Source organism: Odocoileus virginianus, chromosome 10 (assembly GCF_023699985.2).
Source record: "Odocoileus virginianus isolate 20LAN1187 ecotype Illinois chromosome 10, Ovbor_1.2, whole genome shotgun sequence".
Taxonomy (NCBI): Eukaryota; Metazoa; Chordata; class Mammalia; order Artiodactyla; family Cervidae; genus Odocoileus; species Odocoileus virginianus.
In genome coordinates, this window is record NC_069683.1 from 3752295 (window position 1) to 3774239 (window position 21945).

At 37.1% G+C, this 21945-nt stretch overlaps 2 protein-coding genes across 2 annotated transcripts; one reads left to right on the forward strand and one right to left on the reverse strand.

Annotated features, from left to right (window-relative positions):
- The first annotated feature begins 9747 nt into the window (after positions 1-9747).
- LOC110144578 (olfactory receptor 5T2-like) lies at positions 9748-10713 on the forward strand. Its single transcript, XM_020904517.2, has one exon. The coding sequence runs from the start codon at positions 9793-9795 to the stop codon at positions 10711-10713; it is 921 nt and encodes a 306-aa protein (XP_020760176.2). The 5' UTR covers positions 9748-9792.
- A 10032-nt stretch (positions 10714-20745) lies between these two features.
- LOC139037224 (olfactory receptor 5T2-like) lies at positions 20746-21702 on the reverse strand. The gene has a single exon (XM_070473720.1). The coding sequence runs from the start codon at positions 21700-21702 to the stop codon at positions 20746-20748; it is 957 nt and encodes a 318-aa protein (XP_070329821.1).
- Positions 21703-21945: the final 243 nt, after the last annotated feature.

Consider the following 21945-nt stretch of genomic DNA (forward strand, 5'->3'; position numbering starts at 1 on the left):
GGTATATACTCTTCATATATTTACACACACACACACACACACATATATATACTCTTCATATATTTACACACACAGCCCCATAGGCATGGGAACTTCACGTTAAAATATGTGGTATCAACTTTTTTATCATATAATCGAAAGTGGCTATGTTACTGTAGTTGCAATCACTAGTAACATGATAATTACATATCTGACTAGCCTAAGCGAACACAATCTGATCAGCAGGAAAGCCACAGCTCACCTACTCCCGTATCATGTTCCATGGGCTCATTGGTTTGGACTCCAGTGCTAAGCACTCTGCTCCAACCTCAGGTCTCTGCCCGGGCAGCAGTCTATCGCCGGTCTGTGGTTCAGAGACCACATGCATGTGTTCAAATGTGTGTTTCTATTCTTACGTTCTTTGTGGTGGTGCATTTCTCTCTCTCTTATCGTTTTATCCTATACAGGAAGAAATATACAGATCATATAGGAAAGAAATACCAATTTAAGTGCAGAGTTCAAAGAATACCAAGGAGAGATAAGAAAGCATTCCTCAGTGATTCGTGCAAAGAAATAGAGGAAAACAATGGAATAGGAAAGACTAGAGAGCTCTTCTAGAAAATTAGAGATACCAAGGGAACATTTCATGCAAAGATGAGCTCAAAAAAGGACAGAAATGGTATGGATCTAAAAGAAGCAGAAGATACTAAGAAGAAGTGGCAAGAATACACAGAAGAACCATACAAAAAAGATTTTCACAACTCAGATAATCACGATGGTGTGTTCACTCACCTAGAGCGAGACATCCTGGAATGTGAAGTCAAGGGGACCTTAGGAGCATCACTACGAACAAAGCTAATGGAGGTGATGGAATTTTAGTTGAGCTGTTTCAAATATTAAAAATAGGATACTGTGAAAGTGCTGTACTGAATATGCAAGCAAATTTGGAAAACTCAGCAGTAGCCACAGGACTGGAAAAGGTCAGTTTTCATTCCAGTCCCTAAGAAAGGCAATGCCAAAGAATGCTCAAACTACCACACAATTGCACTCATCATGAGAAATGCTGGGCTGGAGGAAGCACAAGCTGGATCAAATATCAGTAACCAAGAGAAATATCAGTAACCTCAGATTTGCAGATGACACCACACTTATGGCAGGAAGAACTAAAGAGGAAGAACTAAAGAGCCTCTTGATGAAAGTGAAAGAGGAGAGTGAAAAAGTTGACTTAAACTCAACATTCAGAAAACTAAGATCATGGCATCCGGTCCCATCACTTCATGGCAAATAGATGGGGAAACAGTGGCTGACTTCATTTTTGGGGGGCTCCAAAATCACTGCAGATGGTAATTGCAGCCATGAAATTAAAAGACGCTTACTCCTTGGAAGGAAAGTTATGACCAACCTAGACAGTGTATTAAAAGCAGAGACATTACTTTGTCAACAAAGGTCCATCCAGTCAAGGCTATGTTTTTCCCAGTAGTCATGTATGGATGTGAGCATTGGACTATAGACAAAACTGAGCACTGAAGAATTGATGCTTTTGAACTGTGGTGTTGGAGAAGCCTCTTTAGAGTCCTTTGGATGCAAGGAGATCCAACCAGTCTATCCTAAAGGAAATCAGTCATGAATGTTCATTGGAAAGACTGATGTTGAAGCAGAAACTCCAATATTTGGCCATCTGATGTGAAGAACTGACTCATTTGAAAAGACCCTGCTGCTGGGAAAGATTGAAGGCAGGAGGAGAAGGGGATGACAGAGGATGAGATGGTTGGATGGTGTCACTGAGTTAATGGACATGAGTTTGAGTAAACTACAGGTGATGGACAGGGCGGCCTGGCGTGTTGCAGTCCATGGGGTCTCACTGTGTTGGACATGACTGAGTGACTGAACGGAACTGAATTTATGGACATTAAATTTATTCAATAATTCATCACAGAATGCAGAGACTGGGCATTAGCATTTACCAGGATTGCACTTAATTCTCAAGGATGACAAAAGACAAGCACAATTCAGAGTTAGGTAGGACTGACTGGCATGTGGAACTCATCCCAAGCTAAGCTCCACCACATTTTCCTGGCTCTCCCTGCAGGCCTGGTCCTGACTCAGCTTTGCCTGATTTTTTGACTCTTTCCGCTCTGTGAACCCTGGTAGATGCCACCTTTCCTCGGTGCGCGGGACAGTGAACAAAGTACAAAAGCATCCCTAGCGTGCTCATATTAAGCCCTGATTCCGATAGACTTCATTTTCATTGCAAGGGCATGTCTTTCAAAATTAGCTGTATCAATATTACATGTATGTTTCCTTCTTTCTTTCAATCCTTCCATTATCATTAGTATTTTTGGGGTGTAAAATGGTTTTAGTTTTAATAGTGCTACCTCGTTAAAATAAAGTCTAAGCTAAATTTTTTCCCTAAAATGGGATTACATTACAAGTTATTACATTCAGTTGTTTACTAAATTAATCATGTTAAAATACCATATCAATTAAAGTGGTTTATCTTCCAGTTTATTTTTTGTTACATTCTTTACCATATGTTTTCATATTTTAAAATTCACTGATATGAATAAATGTAATTCTTTCAATATTGAAATGTTATTGTGGAAAGTATATAACTACATACTAGCTTTGCTACAAGGTGCTTGAAGTGCCTTTTTACATTCACAGTTGTAAAAATGGAAGTAAGTAAGCACACATAGCAAGATTTGGATTTTCTTTAAATAAGAAAATAATATAAAAATTACTTAAGTCTTCCAGATAAATAGAAGATGTCACCAATGAAACATATTTCAAATTATTGTGCAGAGCTGCCTGTTTAAGTGAAATAATTTAATATCATTTTTCTGGCAATTTTCCTATTCCATTAGCTTACATTCAAAACCAGTGTTGAACTGAACAACATACTGTACTTTGGAGATGTACCCTTTTTTGCAAACAATAACAATATAATTTTACGATTTTTTTTTCTAAAAATACATATTATTAAATTGTTCATTTTGACCTCTGCAGCTTATCATACTGGTACTGACTTTCAAATTTTACTAGTAACAAGTGAGGAGCTTCTCAATTCATGTTCTTATCTTTGTACGTTCTTGGAAATATTTTTGAAATATATTTCATTCAAAAACAAATTGTGGATGTTCTTTTGTTACATTACAGTTGCTTATGGGGTTTCCTTCCCCCCCAACATCATTACACTGTTTCTTACTTGGTGGTATTGGAACAAAGGGAAGTTTATGACTTTTTTTTTAAAGTTAAAGACATTCTTGTGTCTGAACTGAAATCTTAGTTATTGAAACAAAATTAATTACTCGACTCATCACATTAAGGGACAAATTTTTGGCATGTTAACTTTTGTTTTTCCTTCAGCTTGTCAAAATTAAAAAATTATTTAAAAGTGGTGAGAAATCTGCCATATACAGGATCAGGTTGAATTTAATAATTTATATAATTTATATTTATGATGTTAAACATGCTACATTTTTACTGAATTTAGTTGTCCATAGCTCAGGAAGAATAAATAAAAAGCTTCAGTTTGCTGTTAGAAGAAAGTCACGTCTTTATTTTCCCAGAAATGTTTCCATAAATCCATGTAGAAGACATTTCTAATGTATAAAATAAATAGATTGATAAACGTGAGTTTAAGGGCTGCCCTGGTTGGTCAGTGGTAAAAAACCTGCCCGCCAGTGCAAGAGACCCGGGTTCTATTCCTGAGCTGGGACAATCCCCTGGAGAGAAAAATGGCAACTCACTCCAGTATTCTTGCCTGGAAAATCCCAAGGACAGAGGAGCCTGGCAGGCTGCAGTCCATGGAGCTACAAAGAGTTGGATATGGCTTAGGGATTAAAAAACAACAATACAGGCATGAGTTTGCCACACCAAAAAATGTTCATTTAATTCTCACAAAAGACTAGTGTGAAATAATAACACAATTAATTTTGATTTCTGTATAAATCCATACAACTTATGTAATAATCATGAGAACACAGAGACAAAAATAATAATGTATCATTAGGTTTGAATTGTTATATTAATAAAATAGTCCATAAAGCATCAATTTGTATTAATTTTATTAGTATTAATTAATTTGCATTAGTATATAAAACATCAATATGTATTAATAAATTTGGAGCATCATCACTATTACCTTAACCTTTAAAAATTCTATTTTATTTTTCTCTCTAAACCTCTCTCCTACTTTCCTTCTCTTCCTGTTTCTTTCTCTTTCTCTCTCAAATCCATGAAACATATACAAAGATATTTACCCTAGAGAGTAAGATAAAAAAAAGAGGAATTCAGTAGAGAAAATAAATACAAATATGCAAACAAATTTTGAAAAATGGACCAGTATGGAGTCTAGCAAGGACTCCATCACAAAATATAAATTAACTGCTAGGTACAGGAGACATTTCAGTGACATTACAATTCTAACCTTTGCTTAATTAATGTGCTTGAAATAAAATAATTATGGGAAATTAAGAACCTTATTTGGAGTTAAAAACCATTGAAATCTCAGATTTAGCACTTAGTGACAGCATTAACTTGGAAAAGTTACTTCTGAACCACACACACACAGAAAAAACTAATTAATTTACCAAAATGTTCAGGTATATTTCGTTCAATTACATGGACATGGTGTAATTTCAGAGCATCTTTTATCAACTGATTAAAATATGTTTCATATGCTAAAATATTATGTATCTGTGAAGTATACATATACATGGAATATAACTTCTAAATTTTACTTAAATCCAATAAAATGAATAGAGAATTTAAAATCAAAGTGTAAAAATAATAGCACTGAGCAATTAATAGGTCCCAAAAAGAAACAAAGAATTTTTTTAAGCTATGCATGCATTTACAAGAGATAAAGCATATAATAAGCACTATTTTATTGATATTAAACTGGGTGAGTCTCAGTATTCTGTGCTATAAGAAACCTTAAAATGTCTTTCTGTCACTTTATTATGCCTGTCCCTAAATTAGAATAGCTAATCACCTTTTCTGAAAATTAGCCCAAGCACGAACATCCTTTCTAAATTAATAGTGTCTCTAAAATTAGAATTTATAGCTTGTATTCTGTGATTCAGTACGCCAAAACCAAAAAACCTTTACTGGTAAATATTTTAAGCTTAACAATGGAAAATTTTAAGAATCAGTACCATTTTTTTAAATAAAAATATAGAATGGTAAGTAAAAATTTGTGGACATGTCAATAAAATGCTGGTATATTTACATAAGTTCTCCTAATACTCTGGTCAGTATAAACTTCTAGTAATCCTTGATGTCTGTTCTTGCCTGTATAGCAAGAAGATGAGTTTATGAATGAAAGTATGTTTTATTCAATTTATGTCCCATTAGAGAATTTATCTATTTCACTATAGAGCACTGGATTCATGATAGAGAAAAGTATGAGGTTTAGCTACTGTCCAACCCCATGGACTGTAGCCAACAAAGGTCCTCTCTCCATGGAATTCTCAGGAGAAAATACCGGACTGAGTAACCATTCCCTTTTCCAGGGGATCTTCCTGACCCAAGGATTCTAAGCTGCGTATCCTACATTGCAGGCCGATTCATTACACTGAGCAACCAGGGAAGCCTACCATTGAGGTGTAACTTATGTAAATTTATATGCGTATTTAAGGCCTCCACTTTAAGCTTTTGGGAAGGGTGCATCCATGAAAGCATGACCACTATCAAGGCCATCAAGATATCCTTATTTCTCAAAGTTTCCTCTGTCTCTTTTATTTTTATTATAATTTTATAATAAAAACACTTAAGATATACCTTGTTAGCAGCTTTGAGTATATGCAACAGAATTATTAACTATAGGGGCTACACTGTGTAGAAGATCTCCTGAACTTAATCTGACTAGAACAACTGAAAGTTTGTATCTTCTGATGATCACTTTTCCCTTTCTGCCTTGCCCCGGTCTCTAGAAATCACCATTCTCCTCTTTGCTCCTATGAGTTTGACTATTATAGATAACTCACATAAGTGAGATCTTTCTGTGTCTGAATTATTTCACTTAACAATATCAGGATTTCCTCCTTTATTGAAGTTAAGTATTGTTTCACTGTTTGTATATGTCAGCTTTTTTAAATCCATATTTTCATAAGTAATTAAGTGGTTTTTATATCTTAGTTATCGTGAATAATGCTGCAGTGAGCAGGGGAGTGCAATAGCTTTCCAAGATTCTAATTCCAGTTTCTTTGTATAAATATCCAGAAATTACTGGTAAATTACATAGTATATTTAATTTCTTAATGAAACTCTACAACATTTTCCACAGTGGCTGTACCAATTTCCTTTATATCATCAGTGCCCAAGAGGTTCTTTCTCCATCTTTGCCAACACTTGTTGTTTTTTTATTCTTCAATAACAGCTATCCTAACAGCTCTGAGGTTATATGCAATTGTATTTTTGATGTGAATTTGATAAAATACCCACACTACCCAGGTCAATGAAAGATTCAAAGCAATGCTTATCAAAATAACATTGGTATTTATTAAAAAGAAAAAAATACTAAATTTTATGTGGTAGTGAGACTTCAAATATCTAAAGAAATCATGTGCAAAAAGTACAAAATTGGAGTCATCAGGTATAAAGACAGACATATAGAGCAATAGAACAAAGAACCTACACATTAATTTGCATATATTTAGTATTGATATTCAACAAGGGTGTCAACAATACACCAAGGGAAAATGATAGTCACTTTAACAAATTGTGTTGGGAAAACTGGGTATTCACATAGAAAAGAATGAAAGTCAACCATCATCTAACATCATCAACATGAATGAAAATCAAAAGACTTAAACCTAAGACCTGAATTTAAAAAACTCGCAGAAGAACATATAAGGGTAAAACTTCATGACACTGTACTTATTAATAATTTCATGGATATGACACCATAAGCACAGGAAACAAAAGCAAACTTAGATAACTGAGAATACATCAAACTAAAAGTCTATACAGCAAAGGAAAGAGTCAGCAGAGTAAGAAGGCAACCTTCACAATGAGAGAAAATATTTGCAAACCCCCCTTGAACAGATGTTTTCTTCAAAGTAGAGACACAGACAACAGGTTAGTATGAAAAAAATATTAACACCAATAATTATCATGGAAATGTGAATCTAAAGTTTTGTTATAAATCAGGGACCAAAGGACTCTATTCAACAAATATTAACATGCAGTCAATCATTCCAGGACTGTTTTCTTCTTTATTGAGTAAATTATCATGTTGCTGTTTTGATTCAGGAAGTAATTAGGACATATTCCCCTTGGAGAATCTCCTGTGGTTTCATTAATAATTGAGTAAGTGGATATAAGCATTTCGAGCTACTGTATCTAAACCTGCCTTTGCTGATTCACAGGTAAGAGGAAACTAACTTCAGGTCATTTGGAGAATAATTTAATATTTGCAAAATAATAATAAGACATCATATCAATATCAGATATGGCATGCAATCCTGTTAGTTGTTGCCTATCACATAGGTGAATAAATACAACAGAGAAAATAGAAGAAATTATATGGTTTTAATTAAATAAGAATGTATTTAACTTTGAAAAATGAACATCAAAAAGCATGTTCATTGTTGTTGTTGTTGTTTGTTTGTTTTGTTTTTGCCAGATGGGGGAAGAATGAGGGGAAAGGTGAGTTAGGGAATTTAGAATGGACATGTACACACACCAATATTAAAATGGATAACCAACAAGGACCTCCTGTGGAGCACATGGAATTCAGCTCAAGGTTATGTGGCAGCCTGGAGGGGAGGGGAGTTTGGAGGAGAAGGGACACATGTACATCTATGGCTGAGTCCCTCTACTGCCCACCTGAGACTATCACAACAATGTTAATCGGCTATATGCTGATAAAAAATAAAAAGTTAAATAATAAAATAAATAAGAAATCTCAAAAATGGAATGTTTTATTTCACTGAGAGTAGCAAGTGGGAAATCAGTTTCAGAATGAAGCCATGGTATTACAGGAGGCTGTGAAAAATGATGAAAAGCAGATGCATCGTGAGGGAGACCTGGGATTGGATCTTGGCTCTGACACTAGCTATGAGAGCATCTATAAAGGGGATATAAAGTAACATGTACAAAACCCATACTGTAGCATGTGCTGGGTGGATAGCTGTTATTATTTTCCCTCTTTGCAAATTTACTGTTTCATGGTTGGATCAAGATATTTGGAATATTTGCCTTCTATTAACATTGTATTTTTAGAAGAAGCTTTATGTTATTTTAGAACCCGATCCTGTATTATTAAATCCTTTGAGAATCAGTCATTTTCTCTTTAAAATTCTGAGTCCTTTCAATATATTCTAATATTGGCTCAATTATACCCAGTATAGCTTTCTTTTGGCATCCAGCAGAAAAGCTTGTTTCAGAGAAATTTATAAATGGCAACCTACTCCAGTATTCTTGCCTGGAAAATTCCATGTACAGAGGATCCTGGGAGTGTGGAGTCCACTGGGTCCTAAAGAGTTGGATATGAATGAGCACACCCACCCACCCACGCACACACCCACACACACACACACACACACACACACACACACACACATTTAACATCAGAAGTCTTTCACTATCTAAACTTAAACTCCCTGTAACATAGAAAATGAAATTATGTGATGTGTGTGTGTATCTTTGGTACTACCAGAATACAAAATTTACAAAGCTTCTTTACTCTCTAAAGAATAAACCAGAGTCATGAAGAGTGAATAGGGAATAAAAATCATCATCAAATTATGATATATTGCATTTCTTCCTAGTAGAATAATGTTTTGGTGTGTATTAAAAATCACAAAGCAAATATATGACAAGTAGATAAGGAATAGAATATCTGGATCAAGGATCTAATCACATATATTTTTAAATTATTAGTTATAGTATTAATTTTGTAATCCAGTATTTGCTAATATTTTAAAAATACATCTGGTGATCAAAGTTCAATTATATGGTCATCCTAAATTTGTAACCAAACAAGACATATTTAAAGGAAATTGTTTTATATATTTATATTTGTTGCTTTGCACATTTAATTGATCTGTGTGGCTGTGTATTATTTTATCTGCTTGATCATTTACATGTATTATTACTTTGAAGAGGGAAAACTTTAGACAGCAATATTAGCATTACACAGGGTTTTTAATCATGAACCTGGCCTATGAACAAGTATTTTCAGTTTCTAGATCCTATGTTATTTGTCTTGAACAAACTGTATCATTGAACTGATGTTAATCATAATGGGGCTAATCTTGTGAATCAAAGTCCCATTTAAAAATAAAAATTCTAATATTGTCAAACATACTAATGTTCTCATTCTACAGTTGACTAGACAGTAATTGCAAGCTATTTTACACTTTTACTGAAAGTTCTGGAGTGTTGCTCTTCTATTCCAATGATCTGTACACTGATATGCTATCTTATGCTTTTGGATATCAGAAAGGAACTATTATTTATTCAATCACTTGGTGTGTTTTAAAGTGATTTAGTATGAGAACAGCTAGTAGAATGCAGTGACACATTAACCAGTTAACCTAATGGTTTTATGAATTACATGGATTTGAGAAGTAAGTGAACACACACATATTGACAGTTGATTCTCCAGTGAGCAGCATGGACACTTTATTCACTGCTTTGTCACTGTCTCCTGATAAGCTACAAGGAAATGAAGCATCCCCCAAAATAAATATGAGAGCATATGTCACTCTCCTTTAAGCCACATTATTGACTCACAATGTTTTTATTATTTTGTAGTAAATGAATTGTAATTTTATGTTTAAATTTGTTCTATGAGGTGTCACCATGAAGAATACCACTGAAGTTACTCTTTTTGTACTGAAAGGTCTCACAGATAATCCTGAAACACAAGTTATCCTGTTCTTCCTGTTTCTAGCAATTTATCTCTTTACTTTGATAGGAAATTTAGGACTGGTTGTATTGGTCATTGTGCATTCCCGTCTCCACAACCCCATGTACTATTTTCTGAGTGTGCTATCATCTATCGATGCCTGCTATTCTTCAGTAATTACACCAAAAGTGTTAGTAGATTTTATGTCAAAAAACAAAACCATTTTACTGCCTGAGTGTGCAACACAGATGTTTCTCTTCACTACTTTTGGGACCACAGAATGCTTTCTCTTGGCTGCAATGGCATATGATCGCTATGTGGCCATCTACAACCCTCTCCTGTATTCAGTTAGCATGGCGCCCAGAGTCTATGTGTCACTCATCATTGCTTCCTATGTTGGTGGCATCCTGCATGCTTCTGTACACACAGTGGCTACTTTCAGCCTCTCCTTCTGTGCCTCCAATGAAATCAGACATGTCTTCTGTGACATCCCTCCCCTCCTTGCTATTTCTTGCTCTGACACCCACACTAACCAGCTTCTGCTCTTCTACTTTGTGGGTTCCATTGAGATAGTCACTGTCCTGATTGTCCTGATCTCCTATGGTTTCATTCTGTTGGCCATTCTGAGGATGCCATCTGCTGAAGGGAGAAGGAAAGTGTTTTCTACATGTGGCTCTCACCTAACTGGAGTGTCCATTTTTCATGGTACAGTTCTCTTCACGTACGTGAGGCCCAGTTCCAGCTATGCCTTGGACCATGACATGGTAGTGTCACTGTTTTACAGCGTTGTGATTCCCATGCTAAATCCCATCATCTATAGTTTAAGAAACAAAGATGTAAAAGAGGCAATGAAAAGAATGTTCTGGAAAATTTGATTTAGCTGTAAAGCATATTTTCACAGTAAAAATTAAAGTTAAAAAAATTGAGCTAAAGTTCTTCTATGCCTCAATATCAAGAAGATATGCTGAAAATATTTTTACATTATGAATGAATTTCTTTTCTCCCTGGATGTTTTAAAATAAAGATTGCAAATAACCCTCTACATATACTATATTTATAGTCAGAAAAAACCCATTTGTTATCATCCATGTGCTTCTCAGTATGTTCCTACCAATATGTGTATATGTTTATGTAGAAGTTGTGCTGACTGACAGAACGCTAGCACGGCCAAGGACATATGTATATATAATCTTTATTTTAAAATGCTGTTTATTATTTTATCTCCATATAGCTTGGATATATAGACTCCAATTTGCAATTATAAATAGTAGTACAATTATAAATGACTAGCTTTATCAAATACTAATTGATCAATAGTAAAACTCAAATGACCTTATAACCTGGAGTCACTGGTATCTGACTTGGCCTCCATTCTTAGATTTATACATTGTCAGTCATCTAATCCCAGTCTGTGGTTTGGGAACCATAAATAACATGTTCAAATTCCTGGTGTTACTACTACTATGCTGATTTGAAGAAGCAGTTCCTCCACAAGCATTATATCCACCTTTGATTTTTCACAGATAATAAAGCCTATTCATTAACACTTACAGAGATCATACTTACATTCAAAAATGACAAAAGAAAACACGTGAGTGAAAATATAAGAGGTTGATTCAAAGGAAATTTAGCTTATATGTTGTTAAATTTTACCTTAAATTAGTGCATCCTATAAGATAAATCCACTGTTTAACATGAATAATGGAAATGTAGTGTCTTTCATGATTTTTCTGTATATTTATGTGTGTGTGTGTGTTTCTTACAAATATTTTTGAAAGGTGAGATTCTGTGACCCAGTGATGGCACTGTCTTACAGTTTTGTCTGTTTGACCAAGATATGTTTATTATGTAACATACAGAAGAGTTAGTAAATAAAAAAAAAACCCTCTTGTACAATAAATAGTAAGCTTCAAATGAGTGATGAAGTTGCAAAATAACACAATGGAAATTGTGAAAAAAAAAAAAAAAACAACAAGAATGAAAGAATCTTAACAATGTTATGTGTGTGTGTGGTCAGTTGTTTCTGACTCTTTGTGACAACAAGGACTCTAGCCAATCTGGCTCCTCTGTCCATGGGATTTCCCAGCAAGAATTCTGGAGTGGATTGCCATTTCCTACTCTTGGGGATCTTCCAGACTCAGGGAGGAAACCCACATTTCCTTTATCTCCTGCATTGGCAGACATATTCTTTACCACTGAATCACCTGGGAAACCCAACATTCTTATAGGAACACTGAATCAATGGCGAGGTTGGCAGAGCTATGAGCAAATGAAGGTATTGTTAACTCTGCTTGGTGCAGACAGTGTCATTGGTCACTTGACAGACAAGATTCAAAGGACACCAGAGGAAGCAACAACATACTATTCAAGAATTTATATCATTGTAACTTCATGGTGACTTCATGGTAAAAAATGTGACTTCACGGTAAAAAATCTTTGGAACTTCCTTTCTATGGTCCACAATTTATCTGTTATTTTATTAATTTTAGAGCAAAGAATATACCATAACTTTATTAATTTTAGGATTAAGTCAATAAAGAATGAAGAGCTGTGCCCTGCACTAAAGTAGTGAAAATTCTAGAAAATGATATGTAGGTTGTCTCTGTTTCTTTATCAAAGTCAAAATCATTTTAATAATCATATTACCATAAAACTATGGGCCTTGGAAAAAAAATCCCATACTTTATTTCAGAATTTCAGGATTGATATTGTGTACATTCATTCCTTCACTTACTCACCATTCATCTCTTTCAGTCAGTCAGTTAGCAAGTAACTTTTGAACATCTACTGTTCAAAAGTAGATTTGGGGCTTATTTTAGAAGCTATTAATACAAAGGCAATTTATTTAGACATACTATATATCCCACAATACTTATAGAACAGGAACTTGCAAAAGGAGAAAGGGCAAAGGATAAAGGGAAAAATATACCCAAATGAATGGAGATTCCCAGAGAATAGCAAGGTAAGAAAACCTTCATAAGAGAGCAATATAAAGAAATAAAGGAAAATAATAGAATCGGAAAGACTTGAGATCTCTTCAAGAAAATTGGAGATACTAATGGAATATTTCATGCAAAGATGGACACAGCAAAGGACAGAAATGTCAAGGACCTAACAGAAATAAAAGAGATCAAGAAGAGGTGGCAAGAATACACAGAACGTTATACAAAAAAGTTCTTAATGAGCCAGATAACCACAGCAGTGTGCTCATTCACCTAGAGCTAGACACCCTGGAGTATGAAGTCAAGTGGGCCTTAGGTAGCATTACTACAGACAAAGCTAGTGGAGGTGATGGGATTCCAGTTGAGCTAATTCAAACCCTAAAAACTGATGCTGTTAAAGTGCTGAACTCAACATGCCTGCAAATTTGGAAAACACGGCCATGGTCACAGGGCTGGAAAAGGTCAGTTTTCATTCCAATACCAAAGAAAGACAATGCCAAAAAAAAATGTTCAAGCTACAAAACATTTGCTCTCATTTCACATGCTACCAAGTTCAATTAAGTTCAGTTCAGTCGCTCAGTCGTGTCCGACTCTTGGCAAACCCATGACTCTCAGCACGCCAGGCCTCCTTGTCCATCACAAACTCCCGGAGTTTACTCAAACTCATGTCCATCGAGTCTGTGATGCCATCCAGCCATCTCATCCTCTGGTGTCCCCTTCTCCTCCTGCCCCCAATCCCTCCCAGCATCAGGGTCTTTTCCAATGAGTCAACTCTTCAAATGAGGTGGCCAAAGTATTGGAGTTTCAGCTTCAGCATCAGTCCTTCCAGTGAACACCCAGGACTGATCTCCTTTAGGATGGACTGGTTGGATCTCCATGCAGTTCAAGGGACCCTCAAGAGTCTTCTCCAACACCACAGTTCAAAAGCATCAATTTTTCGGTGCTCAGCTTTCTTCACAGTCCAACTCTCATGTCCATACATGACCACTGGAAAAACCATAGCCTTGACCAGATGGATCTTTTTTGGCAAAATATTGTATCTGCTTTTTAATATGCTATCCAGGTAGGTCATAACTTTCCTTCCAAGGAGTGAGCATCTTTTAATTTCATGGCTGAAGTGATTTTGGAGCCCCCAAAAATAAAGTCTGACACTGTTTCCACTGTCTCCCCATCTATTTCCCATGAGGTGATGGGACCAGATGCCATGATCTTAGTTTTCTGAATGTTAAGCTTCAAGCCAACTTTTTCACTTTCCTCTTTCACTTTCATCAAGAGGCTTTTTAGTTCCTCTTCACTTTCTGCCATAAGGGTGGTGTCATCTGCATATCTGAGGTTATTGATATTTCTCCCGGCAATCTTGATTCCAGCTTGTGCTTCTTCCAGCCCAGTGTTTCTCATGATGTACCCTGCATATAAGTTAAATAAGCAGGGTGACAATATACAGCCTTAACGTACTCCTTTTCCTATTTGGAACCAGTCTGTTGGTCCATGTCCAGTTCTAACTGTTCTTCCTGACTGGCATACAGGTTTCTCAAGAGGCAGGTCAGGTGTTCTGGTATTCCCATCTCCTTCAGAATTTTCCACAGTTTATTGTGATCCACACAGTTGAAGGCTTTGGTGTATTCAATAAAGCAGAATATGGGCTCAATAAAGGACAGAAATGGTATGGACCTAACAGAAGCAGAAGATATTAAGAAGAGGTGGCAAGAATACACAGAAGAACTGTACAGAAAGATCTTTACAACCCAGATAATCACAATGGTGTGATCACTCACAGAGAGCCAGACATCCTGGAATGTGAAGTCAAGTGGGCCTTAGAAAGCATCACTATGAACAAAGCTAGTGGATGTAATGGAATTCCAGTTGAACTATTTCAAATCCTGAAAGATGCTACCAAGGTAATGCTCAAAATCCTTCAAGTTAGGTTTCAGCAGTGCGTGAATCAAAAACTTGCAGATATACAACCTGGATATGGAAAAGGCAGAGGAGCCAAAGGTCAACTTATCAAACATCTATTGGATTATAGAAAAAGCAAGAGAATTAAAAACAAATCTACTTCTGTTTCATTGACTTTGCTAAAGTCTTTGACTATATGGATTACAACAAACTGGAAAATTCTTTAAAAAAGTGAAAGATTGTTGCTAAACGATAAGATGTCGGGATTCTTGGCCTCTGGAGGAGACAAATTCAATCCGGGGCCAGAGATGAGGCTAGATCGCTCAGAGCTCTTGTGTAATAAAGTTTTATTAAAGTATAAAGGAGATAGAAAAAGCTTCTGACATAGGCATCGGAAGGGGGCAGAAAGAGTACCCCCCTTCTAGTCTTCAGCTGGATGTTATATAGTCACTCACAGTCTGTTAATGAAAAGAAAGGAATGTCTTAAAATTTAGAATGGCACCAGATAATTCATCCCAGGCCATAAAACGATTGAATTGAATCTTGTAGAAGGGCGGATTACCACACAAATAGTTTCGTTTACATAGATTAGGGGAACAATATCTGAGTAAGTAGTTTGGGCCATTTAGCGGAATTTACAGAGTCTGGGGTAAATTAACATATTTTGACAAACATTTCCATAAAAAAATGTATTGGTTAATTCAAGGTTTGAGAATAGTTATCTTCAGGTGAAACCAGGTGTCATGGCAACACAGCATGGTAAGAGAAACCTCCTTTTAAATTTGTAGAGAAGGAAAAAATATCTCTGGTTTGCTTCCTCCTGCCGCTTAAGAGAGATAAAACTGTCTGGCACTTGCAGCCTATTTCCTCTGTTTGGAGACCCCTGGCCTTCCTGCCTGTTACCCTCTCAAAAGTGAGTTGCTCAGTTGTGTCGGACTCTTTGCCCCCTATGGACTGTACCCTGAAAGACTCATCTCTCTATGGGATTTTCCAGGTAAGAATACTGGTAAGAGTTGCTATTTCCTTCTCCAGGGGATCTTCCCAACCCAGGGATCAAACCCGTGTCTCCTGCATTGCAGGCAGACTCTTTACCCTCTGAGCCATCAGGAAAATTCTTAAAGAGGTGGGAATACCAGTCCATCTTACTTTCTGCCTGAGAAATCTGTATGCAGCCAAGAAGCGTTTGGACACGGACTTGGAACACTGCACTAGTTGAAATATGAGAAAGGAATATTAAGGTTGTATATTGTCACTCTGCTTATTTAACTTACATGTAGAGTACATCATTCTAAATGCAGGGCTGGATAACCCACAAGCTGGAATCAAGATGGCAGGGAGTAATATCAACAACCTCAGATTTGCAGATGATACCATTCTAATGAAAAAAACCAGCAGGAACTAAAGAGGTTGAAAGAGCAGAGTGAAAAAGCTGGTTTAAAATGCAACATTCAAGAAACTAAGTTGATAGCATCTGGTCCCATCAGTTTAGTCGCTCAGTTGTGTCTGACTCTGCGACCCCACGGACTACAGCATGCTAGGCCTCCCTGTCCATCACAAACTCCCGTAGTTTACTCAAACTCATGTCCCTTGAGTCAGTGATGCCATCCAACCATCTCATCCTCTGTTGACCCCTTCTCCTCCCACCTTCAATCTTTCCCAGCATCAGGGTCTTTTCAAATGAGTCGGTTCTTTGCATCAGGTGGCCAAAGTATGGGAGTTTCAGCTTTAGCATCAGTCCTTCCAATGAATATTCAGGACTGATTTCCTTTAGGATGGACTGGTTGGATCTCCTTGCAGTCCAAGGAACTCTCAAGAGTCTTCTCCAACACCACAGTTCAAAAGCATCACTTCTTCAGCACTCAGGTTTCTTTATAGTCCAACTCTCACATCCATAGATGACCACTGGAAAAACCATAGCCTTGACTAGATGAACCTTTGTGGACAAAGTAATGTCTCTGCTTTGTAATATTCTGTCTAGGTCGGTCATAACTTTTGTTCCAAGGAATAAATGTCTTTTAATTTCATGGCTGAAGTCACCATCTGCAGTGATTTTGGAGCCCCCCCCCCAAATAACATCTGTCACTGTTGTCACTGTTTTCCTATCTACTTGCCATGAAGTGATGAGACTAGATGCCATGATCTTAGTTTTCTGAATATTGAGTTTTAAGCCAACTTTTTCACTCTCCTCTTTCACTTTCATCAAGAGGCTCTTTAGTTATTCTTCACTTTCTGTCATAGGATGTTGTCATCTGCATATCTGAGGTTATTGATATTTCTCCCGGCAATCTTGATTCCAGCTTGTGCTTCATCCAGTCCAGCATATCTCATGATGTACTCTGCATATAAGTTAAATAAGCAGGGTGACAATATACTGACTTGGAGTACTCCTTTCCCTATTTGGAACCAGTCTGTTGTTCCATGTCCAGTTCTAACTGTTGCTTCCTTACCTGCATACAGATTTCTCAGGAGGCAGGTCAGGTGGTCTGGTATTTCCATCTCATTATGAAATTTCCACAGTTGATGTTATCCACACTACCAAAGGTTTTGGCATATTCAATAAAGCAGAAATAGATATTTTTTTCTGAAGCTCTCTTGCTTTTTTTCCTCACTAAGCAGAAATCAGAAATATAAATAGCTCCAGGGAACTGCACTCGAGTGATTAAATTCATTCTAATGAGGATATCAGAATGTCCAGTGCTCCAGATTCCTCTTTTCTGGGTGTTTCCAGTCATTTATGGAACGATCATGGCAGGGAACCTGGGAATGGTCATCTTCACCAGCTGTGGACTCTCAGCTTCAAACTCCCATGTATTTTTTCCTCTGGCACTTGGCTATCATCAGTTTTGGAAATTTTTCTGTCAATTGCCCCTAAAATGTTGGTTAAATTCTTGGTTACAAAGAAAACCATATCTTACTATGCATGTGCAGCCCAGTTAAGTGGATTCTTAGATTTTGTTGTGGCTGAGATTTTCATGCTGGCTGCCAAGACCTATGACCGCCTGCTCTATCTGTTGGAGGTTTCTCCAGGGATCTGCCTTCTCCTGGTGTCCCTTATACATGTCTGCAGTCTGACCACAGCACTGACGATTCTTCCTGTGTGTTTACCGTGTCGTATTGTTCATCCATGTGCTCAACCAGTTTCATTGTGGTTGTGTCCCTTTGTTGTTGCTGCTGCTGCTAAGTCACTTCAGTCGTGTCTGCCTCTGTGTGACCCCACAGATGGCAGCCCACCAGATTCCCCCGTCCCTAGGATTCTCCAGGTAAGGATGCTGGAGTGAGTTGCCATTTCCTTCTCCAATGCATGAAAGTGAAAAGTGAAAGCAAAGTTGCTCACTCATGTCAGACTCTTTGTGACCCAATGGACTGCAGCCTACCAGGCTCCTCCGTCCATTGGAGTGTCCAGGCAAGAGTACTGGAGTGGGGTGCCATTGCCTTCTCTAGGGAATCTTCCTGACCCAGGGATCAAACCCACATCTCTAGTGTCTCCTGCATTGACAGGGCTAATTCTTTACCATAGCATGATGAGAAACCATAATTCTATGTACTTCTTATATACGTACATACTATGTACATACTTCTATATGTAGTCCATTATTTATAAATTTAACAGATGCATAACTTGTATCTATTTTGTCTTGTTTATGGCTTGTTTTTTCTCCTACATTTGTGTTTATTTTTCTTTAAAACTAAAATTTTAAAGCATAAAATTTATTTTTTGTGACGGTGAATTATGTTTAAGAATCTCTTCAATGCTGAATGATACACACACATACACACACACTATTCAACAACATATCTGCATAGTTTGGAAATGCAACTATAACTAATATCAGTGAACATGGTTTAGTTTTGATATTTAGTAGAAGAAACCATATGAATAGCACCGAGGAGAGTATCCCAAACAGGAGAAATAAGAGCAGAGATATTGCATAGGAAAAGTAAATATTGCTTACCCGATGGCTCAAATGGTGAAGAACCTACCTGCAATGCAGGAGAGCCATGTTATATTCCTGTGTCAGGAAGATCCCCTGAAGTAGGAAATGGCAACCCATTCCAGAATTCTTGCCTAGAGAATTCCATGGACAGAGGAGCCTGGCAGGCTATAGTCCACGTGGTTGCAAAGAGATGAAGATGACTGAGCTACTAGTACTTTCAAATACAGGTAATATAGGTAAGAGGGTTCTGCACAAGAACTGTTGAATTATAATTTAAACTTAATCCCAATTCAGAAAAGTATCATTAGGTTGGACTCTAAATCTCAAAAGATTGTCTTGGATTTAAAAATAAGGATGTTCCTTTAATCAGAGAATGACTTTTTGCAAAGTTGTGATTAAATTAATAAATTCAAATGATCAAAAGCTGGAAAGGAGAACACTGCATCTTAAAGTTATCTCTGAAGGACACATATCCTCACAATGAAAATGAGGTCTATTGAAAGCAAGGATTAAACATGCATGTAGGAGAGACCCTTCTATAATGAGGTTCTTGGGCCTGAGCAAGAGGAGTGGGGGTTTCTGCAGGGGCATACCAGAATTGAAATGGTCCAAGGAAAAGAGAGTTAAAATCTGAGTCAGCACCAGACCTGTAATCAAATCCATAAAAGTGGTTTGGGACTCAGTTTTGGAAAGAGCCAGTTATACATTATTCTCTGAATTGTGTTTGTCTTTTCTCATTTTTTAATTTAAGTGTGATCTTGATAAATGTCAATGCCTGGACTTTATTTTCTGTGAGAAATTAAAGATTTGTTTAGCACTCAAGCTCTGAATGGAATAACAAAAAATGGCAGAAATGCATCCTTACAAATAAGCATGGTAGTTAACACCAGGGATTTGAACACGTTTTCTATGGTCCTGAAACCATAGACCGGGATTAGATAGCTGCCAATGAATAAACCTAAGGATAGATCAGAATGCTTTGAAATAAATTCAGATACCAATGACTCTATGGTATGGGATCATATGAACTATGGGTTTGCTACTAGTTGGCATTTGATCAAGCTCATTAGATATAATGTTAATAGCAATTGTGAATACTGGGGACTTGTCAGGGAATATTTAACAGTAGGACTCCTGTGTGCTGTTTTCCATCTCTCATGAACCCTCTGCTCCTAATCAGTTCCTGGTAACAGAAAGGAGTTGAGCTGCGCACTGCTCCCAGGACTGAGGTCATGAGATGGAATGCATGCATGGATCTCCTTCATTAGCTTTTCCATACAGTGAAAGCAATTATTTACGACCCTCTTCCTTTTGATATGGATTGTCTTCTGGCCTTATGACCTCTATTACTCCTTGTTTCCTTGGTAACTTGTAAGTCTGGTCTTTTGATCTTTATCTTTGCCGAAGAAGTTACCTTGTAAACAGTATATATTACTCACACAGAGTTGAATAAAGCACCCTTGCTCCATCAGAGACTTGGGTCCCCGTATCATTCTTTATCTCTTTCTCTCTTTATCTCTTTCTCTCTCACCCTCTGGCTAATTCTCTGGAGCATGGAAGCCTGCCGAGCTCACTTTCCTGCCCGGGCTTTCAAGACCTCTTCGAGAGGACGCCCTGTGCCTACGTGAGTGGTACAAGCCCTCTCCTAGGGCTTTATTGGTTTTCTGCGTAACCCAGGGAATATTAGCCTCTTTCTCTCTTTCACTGTCTTATCGTCGACTCCAGACCACCAGGTTCCGGTCCATTAAAGGATCGCAACAGAGACTATACATTCAAGTTATATCAAGATGAAAGAAGAAAAGAATGCATAATATACTAAAGAAAAGTTACATCTACATATACCTGTTTGTGTTATATCAATCAGCATGTTTTTACATACAAACATGTATAGGTGTGTGTGCATGTGTGTGTGTGTGAGTGTGTATGTGGACACCTCTATTGATAGGATAATACTACGGTGCAAATGGATGATACAATTTCTCTGCATATAAAAATAACATAGATAGAAGGTTAGCTATGATGTTTATATTAAAATACCCAGGAAGAAGAGAAATGCATTAATAAGGTAAAACTATACAATTTCATCATATCTTCTTAGTATTATGGTACATAACATCACTCTCGATATTTTTACTTAATTTTTACTGTGAAAATATACTTTACTGATAAACCATTTTTTTGGAAAAACTCTCTTCATCGCCTCTTCTACATCTTTGTTCCTTAAACTATAGATGATGGGATTCAGCATTGGAATCACAATGCTATAAATTACAGACACAATCATATCATGATCTGTGGCATAATTGGAACTTGGCCTCACATACATGAAAAGAACAGTACCATGACAAATGGACACTCCAGTTAAGTGAGAACCACATGTAGAAAACACTTTCCTTCTCCCTACAGCAGATGGCATCCTCAGAATGGCCAACAGAATGAAACCATAAGAGATCAGGACACTCAGGACAGTGACTATCTCAATGGAACCCACGAAGTAGAAGAGCAGAAGCTGGTTAGTGTGGGTGTCAGAGCAAGAAATAGCGAGGAGGGGAGGGATGTCACAGAAGACATGTCTGATTTCATTGGAGGCACAGAAGGAGAGGCTGAAAGTAGCCACTGTGTGTACAGAAGCATGCAAGACGCCACCAACATAGGAAGCAATGATCAGTGGCACAATGACTCTGGGTCCCATGATGACTGAATACCGGAGGGGGTTGTAGATGGCCACATAGCGATCATATGCCATTGCAGCCAAGAGAAAGCATTCTGTGGTCCCAAAAGTAACAGCAAGAAACATCTGTGTTGCACATTCAAGGAAGGAAATGGCTTTGTTCTTTGACATAAGATCTACTAACATTTTGGGGGTAACTACTGAGGAATAGCAGGCATCGATAGATGAAAGCACACTCAGAAAATAGTACATGGGACTGTGGAGCCGGCAATGCCCAATGACTAACACAATCAGTCCTAAATTTCCAATCAGCGTGAAGAGGTAAATTGCTAGAAACAAGAAGAATAAGATGATTTGCAATTCAAGATTGTCTGTGAAGCCTTTCAGTAAAAAGGATGTTACTTCGGTGACATTCTTCATCTTGATACTTCATGGAACAGACACAAAGATTTTTCAAAACTTGCAATTCATTTCCTACCAAAAGAGTCAATAAGTAACATTGTGACTCAATGGAATGTGATTTGGGTCCTCATATTTATTTTTTGCCAGAGTATGATTTCCCAGTTGTAGATAAGAACATGGTGACAAGACAGCGGGTCAAGCTTTCATGCCACTCACTGAAGACTCACATGGGAAAATATGTGTATTCATCACTCATGGGCT

What these genes read in the sequence shown, in the direction of transcription:
- LOC110144578 (XM_020904517.2), top strand. Translation starts at nt 9,793, where the DNA reads ATGAAGAATACCACTGAAGTTACTCTTTTTGTACTGAAAGGTCTCACA.
- LOC139037224 (XM_070473720.1), bottom strand. Translation starts at nt 21,702, where the DNA reads ATGAAGAATGTCACCGAAGTAACATCCTTTTTACTGAAAGGCTTCACA.